Source organism: Ooceraea biroi, chromosome 4 (genome assembly GCF_003672135.1).
Source record: "Ooceraea biroi isolate clonal line C1 chromosome 4, Obir_v5.4, whole genome shotgun sequence".
NCBI classification, from domain to species: domain Eukaryota; kingdom Metazoa; phylum Arthropoda; class Insecta; order Hymenoptera; family Formicidae; genus Ooceraea; species Ooceraea biroi.
Window position 1 is genome coordinate 7,659,492 of NC_039509.1, and position 19,221 is coordinate 7,678,712.

At 42.7% G+C, this 19,221-nt stretch overlaps 1 protein-coding gene across 1 annotated transcript; it reads left to right on the forward strand.

Moving 5' to 3' along the window:
- The first annotated feature begins 5,255 nt into the window (after positions 1-5,255).
- On the forward strand, positions 5,256-5,717 carry LOC113561763. The gene has a single exon (XM_026968932.1). It carries the CDS (start codon positions 5,256-5,258, stop codon positions 5,715-5,717), a length of 462 nt encoding a protein of 153 aa, XP_026824733.1.
- The last annotated feature ends 13,504 nt before the right edge of the window (positions 5,718-19,221 follow it).

The following is a 19,221-nucleotide window of genomic DNA, read 5'->3' on the forward strand; positions in this document are numbered from 1 at the left end:
TGTACGTGTACTCGAAATCGTTGCAACAGCCCAAATATCGGTACTTGGAAAATGTATTGTCGCCGATTGAAGAAATTGGCTATTTCACGTTTTCTAATAACAGTGACGTTATTCCACCGAGCGAGGCGCGTCCAAACTCGATCTTCGTCTTTGATGACGTGGCATGCGATAAGCAGAATACGGTGAGAGAATACTTTGCGATGGGGCGACACTCGAACGTCGACTGTTTCTATCTCTGTCAGACGTATGCAAAGATACCCAAGCATCTTATACGCGACAAAGCGAACCTGCTGATCTTGTTTAAACAGGATGGTGCCAACTTGAAACACGTGCACAACGATCACGTGAATACCGACATGTCGTACGATGATTTTTGCGTATTGTGTCGCAGTTGTTGGCAACGCAAATACGGTTTCGTAGCGATAGACAAGGACAGCGCGATCACTAATGGGCGGTATAGAAACGGATTTAATGAGTTTGCGATACCCCATAAAGTGGTTAGTCACCGTTAATACGTGTTCGGTGAACCGTCCGTACCCCGTTACGACATGGCGACGTTCACTGGCAATACAGATATTCAAGCGCGCGAGAGGATGGTGAAGAAAATTGCGAAAACCAGTGATTCGATCCGCAAGAAGCATCGCGCTCTAAAGACTGGCAAGATGGTGGAAGATGCCGCGTTGGAGAGACACTTTAGACCGATCATCGGGCCTCTGCAGAAGCTTGTCGATAATACCACGGACGATACATCCAGCCCGCTAATACAGAAAGACGAACCGATGAGCAATACCGAAGACACAGAGAGTGAAACATTATCCCCGCAGAGTGAGATTAATGTGGTACATAATAATAAGAGGAAACTCTCGTTGGGCGCATCACCGAGAACGTCATCGCCCAAGCGAAAACGAGTTCCATTCAACATGACAACCTTTACCCCGATGAAAGTAGCGCCGCAACCGTTTGAACGGTCCACGATCGAAATCTCTTCCGATGAAAATTTCGAAACCAGGAGCGAATCGCTACGAACTTCCGTTCATTACACGCTGCAAACACCGGAGGGTCGAGAGATGCTGCACAGTCAGCTAGGTCTGCTAGGACAACAATACATAAGCCCTGTCCTGAGCGGTGATCGAGAGAGCGGCATAGATAACGTGTACGGCGTTTATCTCGGTCAGGATGGAATGATGTTCGGTAATAAACGTTTCGACGTGGACACCCGTGATAACATATTTGTCGACGGCGTGCGATACATTGGTACACCCGGTTTTTACGAACTGATCTTCATGAAATGTCCTAACAAAGCCATGTACACGGTTAATGATTTGCAAACGTACAAGGGCATGCTGCTGACGACGAATGCGCATAGACGCAAACACATCGCGTATGGTCAAGTAAAGAGCAACAAGGGTTACAAGTATAGGGTATCTCATGGGAAGTTGCTGAAACTAATCAGCTGTAATTTTTAAACGTATGCAGTTATTGAAAAAACAAAAATTGCGTTGGAAAGAGGAAAGTCTGCAGTTTTGAATGGGTATAAATAAAATTTAGCAAAATGTTTGTATATCAGTTTATTTTATTAAGGGGGGATTCTCATGTAAAGAGCCAAAAAGAAGCAGATTTTTCGGAATTTTTTTTCAAGAACGTATTTAGTCAAAGGATCTCAAACTTTAATAGTACATCAATACATGTAAAGAGAATATAAAAATATTTTTTTGGTTAAAAAAACATATATATAGATATAGGTATGGACGCCTCCTTCAGCGGCTTCGGCGTCGCAGGCGTCAAACGGTGTGCAGTCTAGCATCCGCTGTAATGGTCTGAAACAGAATATTCAACAATATTTATTAATTATAGATCATTACGCATCGTTTGAACCTCATGAAGCAAGAAAAAAAACCAAATTGAAAAGAATGGCGACATTTGAAAAAAAAATGCTGTTTTTTCATTAAAATTTTCATTGTTATTGTGAAATAAACATTATTTACTTTAAAAATTTGTGTTGCTTTTGAGGTTCATACGATGAACAATATAATTGTCTACATGTAGAGCCCCGAAAGAGCCCAATCGGTCTAATATTTTTTTAGTTATCCTGCACACCAGTTTGAAAAAAGTGATTTCGAGAAAAACGCGTTTAAAGTTTTCGGTTATAAAAAGTAATGCTTTTCAATACTTACAGTCCTAATTGGCGATTCCAGGGCCATGTAGTAGGCCTTCTGCATCCTCGTATAATTGCTGCTGTTGTAAATTCAGTTCTTTGCGAGCAGTTCGAGCTTCTTTCGAGCTACTGAGGCTTTGTCGCTCCTGTTGCCGTATTCGCGTGGCGTCATACGAGTCTGCATACTCCTTACAATGGGTACCGATCTTTAGTTCTAATCTGTCCATAATTTTTAAAACGGCGAAATAGCCTTCGTTGAATAATCCTGCAGCAATATATGCGGCTATTTCTACTGTTCGGATGCCACAATATAAATATTTCGGAGCCAAACGCCAAACACACGAATTGAAGCTCTCGTAAAAATTTCCTGCCTCAGCTATACAAGTACGCGAAGGTATATCCCAACAAAAGAAAACCGTTAGACGTATACCTGCGAAGCTGTTTGTTATGTACGAGTGTATGAGTGAGGGCAGACGAGACGCGTGTCTCCGCTCCGAGCGCTCCCAGCTACCTACTCAACGCGCGGTCGAAAACTCGACTATAACTATACGTAGAGGTCGAATATCGATTTGTAACTTTAGGAACATATTTTCCACATGTATTAGAGTTGATTTAAGCAAAAAAAATCGAATTTTTTGACTCGTTACATGAGAATCCCCCCTTAATGAAAAATATGCTAATAATCAAGTAAGCTAATGATAAATATTTTCAAAGTGTGCACCATCTGAATTTGTACAAAAATTAATTCTTTTACAAAAACTTATGAAAACTTTTTCTAACATGTCGTCTTTAATGTTGCTGACGACCTTTTTAATAGCTACTACTAAATCTGACACTGTTTCTGGATTTCCGGCATAACAATGGTCCTTAATGTATCCCCAAAGAAAGAAGTCACATGGATTTAAATCCGGCGAGTACGGTGGCCATTCTAGCCCCCCCCCCCCTGGGCAAATTTGGAGTATCCCAGACCGATGACTCAATTGCCATAAACTTTATGGATTGTTTCGAAGACCTCCTGGGTTCGATGTGGTGTCGCTCCATCCTGCATGAAATGAAATCCTCTAACCAGGCCTCCTTTTTTTGCATGAGGGAAGAATTGTGTTTCGAGAAGCTGCTTGTAACTTTCATCAGTGACTGTTGATTCGAAGAATTGCAGATAAATTCCTTTTACCGAGATCGCAGCCCATGCTGTTATTTTCTGTGGATGTAAAGGTTTAGCCAGGGAAACGTTGGGATTTTCCGACCCCCAAAATCTATAATTTTGTTTATTAACATAACCATTTAGCCAGAAATGTGCTTCGTCCGTGTAAATTATCAATTTTGCATCAAGTTCTCCATCTTCAAACATTCCATTTATCGTCTTGCAGAATTCCACACGTTTCGTCATAGCGCGTTTGGTTAGCAATTGATGCGATGTTATTTTATAGGGATGCATTTTCAGGAAATGTTTTAAAATCCTGTGTAACGTTGTTTTGGATATTTCAAGAACTTGGGCAGCTTTCAGAATGGAAGAATATGGATTCTCTTCAAAATACTTCTTAATATCTTCAATGTTTTCTTCTGCAGCTACAGACACAGAAGGACCTGGCAGATCATGTCTACGGTCTTGGATAGTTCCATACTGCATAAAATTATCGATAATTCTGATAAAAATAACGCAAACCATTATTTTAATGCAGATTTATTGCCAAAAAATGGAGTGACGTAACGCATACGTTTAAAGAAATAATAAATTCTACCCTTTTCAGCGTGTTTTCGCTCTTAACTTTATGTGTTCCGTATTTAGTACGAAACCCCCTGTAAGCATTGCTATAAACTTTTCCTCTGGAAAAGAAGCACTCGACAAGATAAATCTTTTCTTCCGTCGTCAGATTACTCATTTTGACGCGCACGGACTTGCATCTACCACAACCAGAATAAAACTGCGGACACTCAGATGAACGACCGTTAACCATAAGACCCTTTCTGAAGTCATGGAGGGGAGAACCAATCGTTTACTTTCAGCAACTTCCCATGGGACACCCTGTACAACCGCGTAATCACACCGTTACTGCCAATCGTACCTAAGAAGCGATCTGGAAGAGGAGTACCTCGCGCTGTGACATTAAACGACAATGTGACACTAAACGACAATATGATCGATTACGTGGACTGGAACGATCCCAACGAACTGGTTGATCGTCTGCGATTGCTCGAAGTTTCGCACCAAGCGGGAAATAACGCCCACGATAATAAGATTCTGTCGATTATCGAAGAACTTCGCGAGGCAGGTCTCATTATAAATTAAATGGTACATCAATGAAACGAATCAGTCAATCGTGTGCACCAACATGCCAATCAACAAGTTTGGTGTATTACTTGAACGAAGGGAGGGAGGCACCGATGAACAATCCGTATTATCAGTTCAGTGGAGTAGTGAGAAACTACGTACGTGCAAACGCATTGTGTCGCCACGCTGCTGATTTTGACGCACAGTCGCGCAAAATTCGTCGTGTAGCGCAGCCCGAGGCTGATACCGAGGCTGATACCGACGCTGTCAACAAACTATACGTGGAACAGTACGTTAAAATGTCGTGGAATCAACATGCAGAATTTGAGAGGAAGCTGAGTATTGCGTTCGAGAAGGACACGCAAGCGTTATGGGCTACGATAAAGGAGCTTCGACTACTGCTGCATCGGAAACGACTAATAGAACGGCAACGAACGGCCAACGAACAGTGTCGAACGGCTCACGAACGACTTAAGAACGGGTCTGGAACGGCGACGAACGGGACGGGAACAGCGACGAACGTGGCAAGAACGGCTCAAGAAAGGGTCTAGAACGGCGATGAACGGGACTGGAACAGCGACGAACGTGGCAAGAACGATTCAAGAAAGGGTCTGGAACAGCGACGAACGTGGCAAGAACGGCTCAAGAAAGGGTCTGGAACGGCGATGAACGGGACTGGAACAGCGACGAACGTGGCAAGAACGATTCAAGAAAGGGTCTGAAACAGTGACGAACGGGGCAAGAACGGCTCTGGAAAGGCGTCGAACGTTTACAAACAGTTTTGAGACATATAACTACACGTCTAACAGTCGTTGATTGTATCGCCAAAACATGCGATCGCGAAAATCCGATGGACGTAAAAAGATCGTCAGTTCCGAGAAACGGCGACTCGTCGAGGAACTGCATGCGAGAAGAACTTTTCCACGAAGACGCGTCATAGTCCGCGGGTACGATGACCTGTGGCAAGCTTACATAGTGGAGATGCGTCCGTACTCACGTTTCAACAAAGGCTACAATTATATACACACAATTATAGACGTGTTGAGCAAGTATGCATGGGCCGTACCGCTCAAGAGTAAATGCGGGAGCGAGACAGCCGATGCGTTTGCAAAGCTATTTCGAAAGGATGGAAGGTGTCCAAACAATTTGCATCCTGACAGAGGAAAGGAATTCTACAATGCTGACGTGCAGCGGCTCCTAATGAAACATGATATCAATCACTATTCTACGTATTCACCCATGAAAGCCTCGGTCGTGAAACGGTTCACTCGTACACTAAAGAACGACATGTGAAAAATGTTTACGCTCAATGAAAACTATAGATGGATCGACGAACTACAGCAGCTCGTTGCAAAGTATAACGCGCGAAAACATCGGACGATCGGTATGCGACCCATCGATGTAACGGCCAAGATCGCGGATAAACTCTTAGCCACGGTGTACAGCAACGTAAAGATTGCAGCCCCGGCGCGATTCACAGTAAGTGATCCGGTACGCGTCAGCAAGTATAAGACGGTCTTCGATAAGGGCTACACGCCAAACTGGACGACCGAGGTATTCAGAATCATCAAGGTGCAGACGACTAATCCCGTGACCTATCTCATCGAGGATTCGCGCGGCGAGCCAATCGCCGGAGGATTCTACGAACACGAATTGCATCTCGTTGCTAATCCGGACATATATCTCGTGGAAAAGGTGCTACGCAGGAAAGGTGCCGAGGTTTACGTAAAATGGCTGGGATTCGATGATTCGTACAATTCATGGATACACAAGGACAATGTAGTTTAGAAATGTATTTCCTATTGTAATAAAGTATTTACAATATTATATGACAATATAATATGACATGACATGAAATATTATATAACAATATAATTACAAAACCTTTATTTCCTATTTACAATGGTATCCGATAATGTCCCCATGGTAACGTGTCGTTAGAACCGTTTATAACATAACGCTTATCATCGTACGGACTTAGAGCGATTTTCGGCTCTGACACAGTGTACACCTCATGCAATTTTGATTTTATGCATGATTGGCGTCGCGTCACTTCCGTATGATCTTTCAGACACCGCGTGTAGTCTTCAAATGTTATCGCTTTCGATACGACATTATCCTTGATACCTTTCGCTTTTTTGGTGTCTTTCCTACCGACCACTCTCACAGCGTACATCTTCGCTCTAAGTCCGACGAACTCTGCCATTATCGCGCCGTTGTTTTCGTCCTTCATCAAATCGGGTACCTTTTTATTTGTGAGTGTCATTCCATACGCATTATCGACCTCATAATCGCTCGTATCGAATCTCGCAACATTATGTTTCATTTGCTCGCATACGTCGTCGCACTTGATATGATAAAGTAAACTATCCGTATCCGTCTACATGATGTTGCATTTGTCGCGATAAAGAGGTACCATATACTCGTGATGAAATTCGTACAAACACGTCTTGGATATGTCGAGTATGCACATACCCACGTAGATTGGTTTGTTGAATTTCGCCTGGAGTTTGCACAGTTCAATTGCAGCCAGGTTTGCCGAAAAGACGCTCCGGCTATGGAAATTTGGTTTAGCGATCAGTGCTTCCGCACCGTACCTTCCGTTCCATTTCGTTACAAGCTTTACATCCATATGATTGCGTACATTTTCCATAGTTTTTCCAAATACCGCATTGTTCATTAATTTGTACAAATTTTTTTCGAAATCGTTGGTCGCGCGCATTCGAAATTGTGTATTGAGTTCAATGTACCTACGAAGCCATGCGGATTGCGCGAATTGTAATACGCGATGAATTTTTGTTATCCGCAGGCCGTGACGCGTACACTGCTGCAGGTTGCGATAGTGTATCACGTAACGTTCCTTATCATATAACGTTGCGAGCAACTTGTCCTGCCGCTTGCCCGGCGGCTTATCGTGCGTAGGACAGAATGGTAGGTCAGTGTGCGCATCGTGCAGATGCTGTGGATATTCGAGATCGACCTCGAGAATGTAACCGGTGGACGAATCAGGAGCAATAACGTTCACGTCGAAGTCCGAGACGTCGTCGACCCTTTGAAAATCTGCATAGAGCAGAGGTTGAGACATTGCCCAACCGTATAAATTATTAACGTCAAAGTACGTCAAGTACGACGATGGTTTCGATGGATCGTACGACTCCATGTATTTATTGTTGGCACGGGCGTACCTGTTTGAACACTGACTTAGGCCGCCGCGTATGCCACGTTCTATGAACATAACCATATCGATATCGGTGAGCAGTTCGAAATTTATACGCGTATGCTTGAGCATCGCGTCCCACGTGAAACCCGGTAGCGTATAGTAATATGCCGCATCGAGACCATAGCTCGTGATACAACTGTCGCGAAAATTTTCAAAAATATCGGCGAATAATAACACGTCAGTTTTCAAATACGGGTCACTGTATTCGCCTAACGTTTGAATAGCGAACCGCTGTCAGATGTTCTCGGCGTGCGCGTAATCGCTCTCGGATATCGTGTCACCCGTTAAGGAACTGTAGAATGATTCTCGCGCTGGTAAACGGGTATCTTGCAACTTTTCGACGCAATCCACGTACTCGTACGGGAAGATTCCCTTTCGTGTCAATAGGTCGAAATCCTCGATTGATAAATTAGAGAATTCTGATCGTAAAATTTTGAGTTTGTCTTTGCTAAGAAACGATGCCAATTTATCCAGACTACTACTCAAAAATCGTAACGAATCAATAAAGCGCAATTTCACATGGTTCCGAAATGATACATCTGCCTCGTTAACATTTTTGGTAAACGAAATGTACTTTTCTTTTGTAATCGGTAGTAGATCAATTGTGCCCTTGAAATTATTAGCTAATTCTTTGATTATAAAATGTGAATCGTAGCCGGATAAATTGTGAAATACTATCGGAATAGTGTAGGAATCTTTATAATTTAGATTACAATTTGAATGCGCAGGACCTCTGTACCGACCGGTCAGATGGCAATGATCGCGTACTCGCGTCTCGTCTTGCGCGAGTGGCTCTTCGCAGATATGACAATGCGTCGCGCTATGGTATGCTACTTCCTGTTCTCTCGTTAGATTTTCCATGGGCACATTAGCGGTTAGAATTGCTTTTACGCGAAACGCTAGAGCTTTCAGTTCTTCGACAAACCACGAAATGCAGTCGGTGCCACGACGGTATCGATACGCGGATGATGAGTTGTCGTATGAACACCGCACGTAGTACGCAGCACTATATGCCTTGTGATGGTGATATGGGTATGTGCCGGATTTTTCCGCTCCTCTCTTCTCCAATGCACACTCCAAGTCGGCGTATACGACGAACGGCATCCGCTCCTTCCTGCTGTGGTTGCCGAAACGCAGCCACTTGTCGTCCTTGTTTGGTAAAACGATGGCACAATCGTTTAGTTTTGTGCAATCTACGGAGTGGGCCTCCAATCTCCCGTTGGAGGAGAAGTAGTGCAGACACCTGCATGAATGAAGAGATCTATTACTTCTGGTCAAAAGACGGCGTATTTATTATAATACAACGTACTTACCGATCGCAAATATATTTTTTTCGTTTATTGCTGCTAAGTTGGATGCCGACTAGCCGAGACAGGTTCTTGATCCACGTGAAGTGGCCCAAGCCATTATCTTGTGGTACGTACAATAGATTGATGTGCCGGGCCTTCTTATTATCGGTGAGACGCAGTGGAACGATACTTAATGATCCTTCTTTTTCATATTTTTGTTTTGTGAGACACAGTGGAACGATACTTAATGATCCTTCTTTTTCATTTTTTTGTTTCCCACATTCCTTCATATAATATATGTTGATTGAGACATTGTTGAGCTCTTCAAACTTGTTGACTTGCTTCAATGTCATGGGAAATTCTATGCCTTGGAGATTGAGTACTGTGGTATAATGGGGATACGATGATTGCCGCTCTACGTGTCTTTTTGTCGGGTACAGAGCGGCAACCACTGACCATGCAAAACATGCGACATCGTTACTTTGCACGTTTACCACTGCTTTCTTCATCACAATTTCCTTCGGTAATTTGACGTGACATCCCGCGTGCATAGGGTTATATTTGTTAACGTTAACCGTCAAGTCCAGTATACGCGGCAACGCCCATCCACTGTCGCGCTTCTGGAACTCTTCAAGAGACGCCAAGGTGGGCTCGATAACGTATCGTGCAACCCATTCTTTCAGATTGGACGTACGAAAGAGTGCTCGGTTTCTCGTATTGATACTTTTATTGGCGGTCTTCTCACCCGCCACAAACTCGCCATTGAACACGGTATTCAATTTCACACTGTCATGTTCATTTATTAACTTTTGCACATGATCGAGCACTATGATGCCAGCGTCTTCCAGGAATCGCCATGGTTCGATATAGCCGGAATTTATCACAGCACCGGTTAAAATGCGGCTTTCGAACGCGGTTTCTATCTCTCGCCAAGAGAGTTCTTCTACACCGTTATTCTACCCTGCATACTCGCCACCAATATGAATAAAGCGTCTTTCTAATTGCTTCTTTAGTCCCTCGAGCCGCGCGATTCGAGCTACTAAGGACTGTTTGTTTCCGATAGAGAGTCGCAGCTGCTTGGCGTCGCGATTGTGTTCTTCCAATTGCTCGATAAGGTCATCACACTGTTGTGTCCATGCGAAATATTCACCCAAGTTTGATACACGCGATGATTGTGCCACAATGTTCTGTTCTAGTTGAGTGAGGTTCTCTATTTTTCGCCTTTCCACTCCTTCAACGTGACCGATGTAACATGCGGCACTTCTGACACGTATACTGATATGCTATTGCATATCATTCCCCATTATATGATTTACCACCCTATATCTTTGTCTCACTCTAATACACACATGTTGGAAAATTTGCCTTACCGCATCTAAAATATCTTGTGAGGCTATATCGCATGCGCTCGCATATTTTGCAGCTTAAGTTGCACGTGGTTCAATGTGATGATGTACTACTTCGTGATCGCGTCATTTGATACCTTCTACGATACTTATCTAACCTATGCGAATAACTGAGGACTATAGAAAAGTGCACTACAACGTTTAGGAGCAATTGTTTTTTTATTGCATATATTTGTTACATATTACCAACGTATTTCAAAAGGCTAATGCCAACAACTCACAATCGATAAGTTCCTTGTCATCGAAGTATTCGCTGTTTTGTATGGCAACGGTTATGTCGTTAGGATTATTAATGCTACGTGCGATCTTACAGAACTGTTCGTACTTGTCATCTACATGGTCGATGCAGCTTACTAACCAATTGTACATGTAATCGATACATTTATCGAGATTAAACATAGTTGTTAGTGTAGCTTCCATCATTATTGATCGCACGTTTGTTGCTTCGAACCGAACACACTTCGTATCGTTAAACTTAATAAATTCTACAGTTAGCGGCCCGATATATATGGGATCTACGGGTCGTTTATCAGTTTTGGAAAAATACTCCTGGATTAAACGCTGATGTTCCACAAGGCCTTTCCAGGTTTCCATTCCGAGGGTCAATTCATTCCCTCGTTTGTCTCCCACAGCAATCTCCATGTAACTCGGACCATATTCCACGTTTATGCCAACTTCCAAATACTTGTGTTCCGTCGTCAGCGCGTACCTTCTTCCTAGAATACGAACGCATCGTCGTCGGCGTTGTGATTGCGATGCTGCAGTATCACGCGCTTTAGAAGTGACGGCCGGTGTGGAATTAGCACTACGGAGAAATATTATAGGTATATTAGACATCACACCGTTGCTTATATCAATTGCTAAATATACTTACTAGCTTCGGTTTCTCCTCCCTGCTGTATCGCAATTCTGCTCCATGTGTCTCTTGCTCCACATTGTTCCTTCTAGCTTCTTCTCTTCAGATCTAATGGTGCTCGTTCCACTGAACAACTAATGTTTGTAACATTCGCTCTTCTCCTTAAATACACGTTTAACCCCCGCCCCTTCCTCCTCTTCGCGCACACTTACGAGCCTAACCCATAGCAGTCCACTTGGACCTGAGACGTCGGCGCTCGCGTTTTATCACCCGCGAAACACGTCGCGACGTGTACAGCGAAGAGGGTATCGGTTACGTCGCGCACGTGGATGCCCCTCCCCGCCCGCGAGCCAGGTCAGCGGAAGTGCCGAAATGCTGGATATTGGTTCCTTAGTAACGAATGCTATCATGCACTTTCCATCACGCCACCCCGACACATGTTATGTACAATGGGGTTGGGTTCGCGAATAGTCTGCGAAAATGTCGCGGTCCCTGCGGCCCTCCCTCCCCTCCCGCGAGTTAGGTCCGCGATATCACGTCACCCGTGAAACATGTTGTGTACAATGGGGGTTTCTCTTACATCGCGCACGTGCCGTGCATCCTTCCCCCCTCACCCCCTCCTGTGGGTTAGGTCAGCAAAAAACTGTCACGATCCCTGCGGGTTGGGTCCGCGAAAACCCCCTCCCGCGGGTTGGGCCAGCAAATACTGTCGCGTGTGGGTTAGGTCAGCAGTCCCCCCTCCCCGCGACCCCCTCGCCGTGTGACGTCGTACCTCCCCTCCCCCCACTGACTCAGCCCCCCCTCAGATCCCTGGGTTAGAATCTGTACTATTATCTTACTCATTTCATTTGTAGTAGTTTGCAGTAACAATAATTTCGTTTGTAGTTTTATCAATTAAAAATACAAAAATTTTTAAATGACTCGCACCTGACATTGAGATATTTCAAATTCGCTTGCGCAGTCTTCTTTACGGTTCAACTAAAAACTACAAACTACAAACTGCAAATTAAACGAAGCACTACAAACAACCACAAATGATTCTAAAGAAGACTGCGCAAGCGGATTTCAGATATCTCAACAAATGGCAAAGTTGGCTTTTTGCAATTTGTTTAATTGTTAATAATGTTTGAACGGTTCACCTACAAACGAAACGAAAAGCACTACAAACAACTACAAACGAAATGCTACTATTTACTGTATTAAAAAATTAATGTTTTAAAAGTCGGTTGCCAGGTTCACATATTAGATGTTAGCGCGGGGCTCTGGCGTTACGCGCCGTCTCTGCCAGCGCGCTTCCCATTCCTTCTCTCCGCACGCCGCACGCCACACGCCTGCTCGCCGCGCGCTTGCATTCGGCGGTAGGCCGGACTAATACAGCGATTTTTAACAATTAATAACTCGTTAACTATTGCGCAAATTGCAAAATGGTAGAGGACTTTTCGACTCAGTTAGGCCTGAACTATATGCCATTAATCGGTTGCACGGAGATTACCAGACACCCTGTATACGTATAGAAATTATAATGATGATATTATCAATGCAAGGAATAATTTAAGGAATTACTTGATAAATGTTCATTTCGTCGTAATTAGGCTTCATATAACAATTAGCCATTACAGATACATATAACACAAGGATGAAATTAAAGTTGTTAACTTTCATAACGCAGACATTGTGTATGATTTTCATTAATCCTCAAACCTACCATATGTTATATAATGGCAGCTTTCGGGACAGTAATACTTTTTACTATTTAATACTAACCCATACAGCACAAGATCGTTCTATGATCATTCATAGAATAATATCGGAGAATGTTTAGAATATTCTCATATAATGCTTCAGAGTTTCTGTGAACTTTCCATGGAACATTTGAAGTAGACAAAAACTCACATTCTCTGAATGTTCTATAAATATTCTGTAGCATATTCTATGAACATTTTGCGTATGTTTATGGACTGAGTTGTAATCGTAAACGTAGGGTGCGTTCCACTTGACGCTTCCAACGATCGCGAACGTCATTCTGTCTTTATTGCTCACTGAACATTGAATAAAGATAGAATAACGCTCGCGATCGTTGGGAGCGTCAAGTGGAACGTACCCGTAGTCGTAGAATATATTGACCAATATCAAAGATGTCCAGAGTCTTCCAGATATTTCTACGACGTCCTGCGAACTTTTGCTATATATGTTTTCTAGAACAAATTGGATTATTTCGATCGACAAACCTATTCCCATCGAAATCATGTACTACGAAATGCATCACGATACGGAATGAATAAAAAGTGTGACCTGATAAGTCGATTAATGTTATTTTTACACAGAAAAGTTCGTAGGACGTTATAGGAATATTTAGATACATAACAAACGAAATAAAATATTATAAGAATATTCATTGAAATATCATTAGAATATTCTGAGTACTTACCAAATAACATACCAATAACATTTAGAACATTCGTGGAACTGTTTACGAGTATTCTTTTCAAATGTTCTCAGAATATATGGAAATCATCTTGTTAGAATATTCTCCGAATATTTTGTGCCGTATGGGAAATAACTGAGTCTGTTGCAATGTAATATTCGGAACTGAAAAATGGCTATTAACACATTGCAGCGAATATTGCAGCTAATTCATCTATAACAATAAATATGTTAAATTAATCTTACAAGAGGAAGTCTCGGCAGTCTCTAATCACCGATTTCAATGAGGTTTTGTTGGTGGCGTTGTATTCACTCACACTTATATAGTGCCAGAGTCGTAGCACCAAAGCCGTAAACAATATGGTTGATTACCGCTGGAGAGCAAAATCACGTATACGTGACAGCGGCCGTCAAAGCGGCCGTTAAACTTGATGACTAATACATACTAATTCTCATATGTTAATTAATATTTGGGATAATATAAAAGAAGATAATCTATTGTATATGTATTGTATTGTATGTAGGAATCTCAATGATGATATTTTCATTAGAAGAAACAGTTTAGTGATCAAATTGCTTGTGTTACGTCCAGAGACTGCATGGTTCCTTGATTCCAAGAAATATAGCGATATCTTTTTTTCATTGTTGAACAATGTGACGCGACGCGTCGATCCGGTCGCGTGTGGTCAGTAGGGCCCCAGTGAGGGATTAGGAAAAAACAAATGATACAGCTCCGTCGGATCATCTCCGGGGAAATACCCTCACAGGAGCCGCGGGTTTTGACATACGTATCCGGGCAGGCGCGATATTAGATCCCGATATTAAACCCCTTGATCTCTAATGATCATTTTTTAATTAAAAGACAATAAGCCGCATCGCAACAAATTCGGTCGCGCGTAACTGTAGTTTCGCGGTGTCAGTTTGGGATATCGCTCTTCCAGGAAGAGAAATGATACAGCTGTGCCGGATCATCCCCGGGTAAATACCCTCACAGGAGCCGCGAGTCCAGACACACGTGTACCGGCGCAAGTCCAGACGCACGTGTGTCGGCGCGAGACTTCAGTAAGGAAATTATCCGGTTTAAGAGAACCATCTGCGAACGGCTCATCGCCTCATAGACCAACTGTCGATACCTGCAATTAATTAACGAACGGTCCCCGAAAAGTAGTTCCCGGAAAAGTTACCTCTCTTCCACACTATTCCTATCATATAAAAGGTGACGACCACTCTGGAAGACAGCTTTTTCATTTTTTGTTAGCCTTCGCGAACGTAGGATCGCTTATCTTGTGTGGGAGTCTCGTAAACTCAGTGACGGCCTAGAGAATAACACAAAGACTTCCAAAGTGAATAACACAAAGACTCCAAAGTGGAATTACACCAGCTCGGTTGCGTGAGTTCTACTCTGGTCTCTGGACACCAAGATTCCCTGCAGAACACGGAAATCTCTGATTGCGCGAGTTCTACTCCGGTCTCTGGACACCAACATTCCCTGCAGACCACGGGAATCTCTCACCGGTCGGCGTTACTCAATAGAGACTACACACCTGCAAATAAGTGAACGAATCTTCTATTTGTTATTCATCGCCGACAACTCTTATTCTCATTTTCCTCTTCTAGTCTCTTCTACCCTTTTCTATCCGCTTTCTCCTTACCTTATTCCGTTTGCCCCTTTTTAAGTGTCTCCCAACAAAAGATCCCGCAGTGCGTCTCCTTCTCCGGGACCGTCTCGTACAGATCAAGGGCTGTGGTCTGGGGGCCACCCATCAGCAGAACCACCGCGTAAAAGGAACGCAACTGAGATCAATCCGCGGCCCCCCTCTGCGTCATCTACTTGCTCATCGATTGTAATATTAGATCCTCCTCGGCCTCCCTTCTCCGCCTCCTCTGTCCAGATCATTTTTTCCCCTTCTCATCGGGCATCGCCATCCTCTTCTGTCCAGATTTTGGAACCTTTACCCCGATCTCCTACTCCGTTTTCTGTTTCCTCAACCTCTTCCGTTTCTTCCACCTCTTCATCTCACTCCTTTTCCCGACCATCAACCCCTTCAAGCGTTTCTCTTTCTATATCCCCTCCTCCTTCTCTTACACCGCCATCTTCCTGTTATTTCTCTCTATCCGAATCCTCATCACGGACATCTCGGGTGTCTCCGTGTAAAACACTCTCCTCCATCCAGGCATCACCGCCTAGCTTTCCCCGATACTCTCCCTCTATTTCCCCAGCTCCCTCCTCCCGTCATTTCTCACCTATCCAACCTGGTGATTTTGAGGATTTCCCAACTTCCCCTCCTCTTTCTCCGTCCCCCCTAGTGGATGAGGATACCATCCTAGAGTTCGTCCGCCGTTCGCTAGTGGCTCTCGGTGAATGGTCCCTTTACATCTTCCCTCAAATCACTATCCCTCTTCCACCTGATGCCCTCATCCTAGACTCCGATTTTGATCCCATTCCCACTCTCAGGGCCGCTCTTCGGCACACAGGCCCAGCCGTCGGGATACCCCTCATAGTCAGGGGACGGCTTTATCCGATCCTGACCCCTGTCACCCTTCTCCGCCGTTACTTTTTAACCAACGATTAATGTTAGTTTAGAATTAAAGTAAAACATTTTTGTTGAACTGAATATATTAGTTCCAATTAATAGTTAATTACAATCTGCCAGTAAAGAAACACACAAATTATATTTCCATTTTTCTAATTACACATTGTATATAAAAGCCAAACACCACGAACACCATATTATGTTATTCGCAGATGTAATTTTTTTTTTATTCTTAATATACACTACTCACAAAAATTAGAGGAACACCAAACTTTTCTTAAAATATAGGCAAACTTCAAGCAGCTGTAACTTTGTTAAAAATGAACGAAATGTAAATTTAAAAAAAGGATTTTAAAGCTTGAAACTTCTACTTTCGAACGGTTGCCATGAGTTTAAATTTTTGTGACCTTTGGTAATTTTTACATACAAAAAACTGCGAACTGGACAAAATAAGAAATTTTCTTTTCACTTTGAAGGTCTGTCACGTATCAAAAACAAAATCTGCGAAAATTCTCGACTCTTTATTGTAAAAGATTGAAGTTTTCTCTACAAAACGCTTTTTTTTAATTTTTCTACGAGTTTTTGTTACTGAGTTATCGCCGATTAAATAAAAATTGGCATAATTTACTTTGATTGCTCATAACTCCGGTAAAAATCATCGCACAGCAATTTAAAAAACGGATTCTTAAAGCTGAAACTTTGCTCTATTGAACGGTATACTTGCCCAAATTTTTTCGAAAACATGTAACCATGCTGAAAATGGATGAATATAACGTAAAAATGAATGATTTTTCACTTTGTCATTTTGACCTTAAAAACAATCGTACAGAATGACAAAAACATTTGTTCTTCACATTTTTTTATACTTTTCAATACCATGAATTTGACAAAAATTTGCCGAATAGCTATAAGATTGTTTTCATGGTGGCCACTGTGGTTTTATGGGACAAAACTAAGAAATTGCTAAATTTCAGTAAGATAAAATGGAAAATAATGTTAATTAATGTTAAAAAATTGATTTCTAGCGCACTATATTAATCTTTATTAAGTCAGCAATAACAAAGTACACACTTTTCTACCAAAAGTTGAAAAAATTTGTGACCGCCGGCGTTAGTTTTCTCCAAAGCGTACCACGTGGAGGTCGCACGGTCGGATTTACGCTTCGTTTTGTGTGTGTGTGTGTGTGTGTGTGCGCGCGCGCGCGCGCGCGTGCGTGTGTGTGTGCGCGCGTGTATGGGAGCGCTCACGGATTGCACGCAACTAGTGGAACGTCTTGCCGCTAGGCGGCGACAAGACGTAAGACGTTTCTCGTAAGTGAAAGAGTTCAGCTATATTACTTAAGATCGCGCATTCGTACTCACAAGTGCTTATGCTTACATACGCATACGTATACTGAGCTGTTCGGAGTTATTCTATTGGTGATTTTTGATACTGTCTGATATATCACTAGTTAAGGTATTTACTTATTCCTTTACTTATTTTTACATTTCTTCTTTTCTTTTATCTATTCTGTTTTCTCCTACTTCCGTTTTCTGCTCGTTGTTCTTTTACGATGCCTATGCGTCATTTAACTGAGACAGATTGTGCTCGTATTGTGACTCCCCTACAGGAGAATCACAGTCAACGGTATGTTGCCAACCAGTTTGGAGTAAGTCCGTCCGTCATTAATCGGATTTATTCCCGGTTTCGAGAGACTGGCTCATACCATAGACGGCCGGGTCAAGGCCGTTCTCGTGAAACAAGCGCTCGGGAAGATCGAATGATCGTCCAGTAAGTTACACAGAATCGCTTTGTATGCGCACGTAGAATTGCCGGCGATATTAATTATGGTCGACAGCATCCGATCTCGGCTTCAACGATAAGAAATCGTTTGAGAGAAGGAGGATTGCATGCTCATCGACCAGTGCAAGTTCCATACCTTACCCATCGTCATCGTCGCCTACGATTACATTATGCTCATTCTTTAGTCAGTAGGCGACCTGGGCAATGGAATTCTGTACTGTTTAAGGATGAGTCTAGATTTTGCCTTTTTGGCAATGACAGACGAGCCTGAGTTTGGCGACGTCAAGGAGAACGCTATTCCGAAAACTGCAACAGACCGGTTCGAGCTTTTCATGGTGGTTCTGTAATGGTATGGGCAGGAATATCTCGATTTTCACGAACACCTCTTGTACTTATCCCTCCACCAGGATTAACTTCTAGACGATATGTTCATGAAATACTAGAGCCATATGTTCTACCAATTAGAAATCGAATTGGTCAACGGTTTCGCCTAGTGCATGACAACGCACGACCGCACACTGCTCGTTACACCCAACAGTTTCTGAGAAACCATCAAATCGATACATTATTGCATCCGCTAATGAGTCTCGATTTGAATCCAATCGAGCATGTTTGGGATATGTTAGAGCGCCAAGTACGCGAAAACTATCCCAACATCGTCGATTTGGCTTCGTTTGTCACAGTTCTTTGCCGAACTTGGCAGCGAATCCCTCAAAGAGCAATACGTCGTTGCATCAATATGCGAAATCGATTGCGAACAGTCATTATGAATAGAGGCGGAAATACACGTTATTAAATTCTTTTTAGCGTTAATCACTCCATCTTGCATTAATCACTAATACACTCCACATAATACATACGCACACACACGCATGCACGCACACACACACACACACACACACACACACAAAACGAAGCGTAAATCCGACCGTGCGACCTCCACGTGGTACGCTTTGGAGAAAACTAACGCCGGCGGTCACAAATTTTTTCAACTTTTGGTAGAAAAGTGTGTACTTTGTTATTGCTGACTTAATAAAGATTAATATAGTGCGCTAGAAATCAATTTTTTAACATTAATTAACATTATTTTCCATTTTATCTTACTGAAATTTAGCAATTTCTTAGTTTTGTCCCATAAAACCACAGTGGCCACCATGAAAACAATCTTATAGCTATTCGGCAAATTTTTGTCAAATTCATGGTATTGAAAAGTATAAAAAAATGTGAAGAACAAATGTTTTTGTCATTCTGTACGATTGTTTTTAAGGTCAAAATGACAAAGTGAA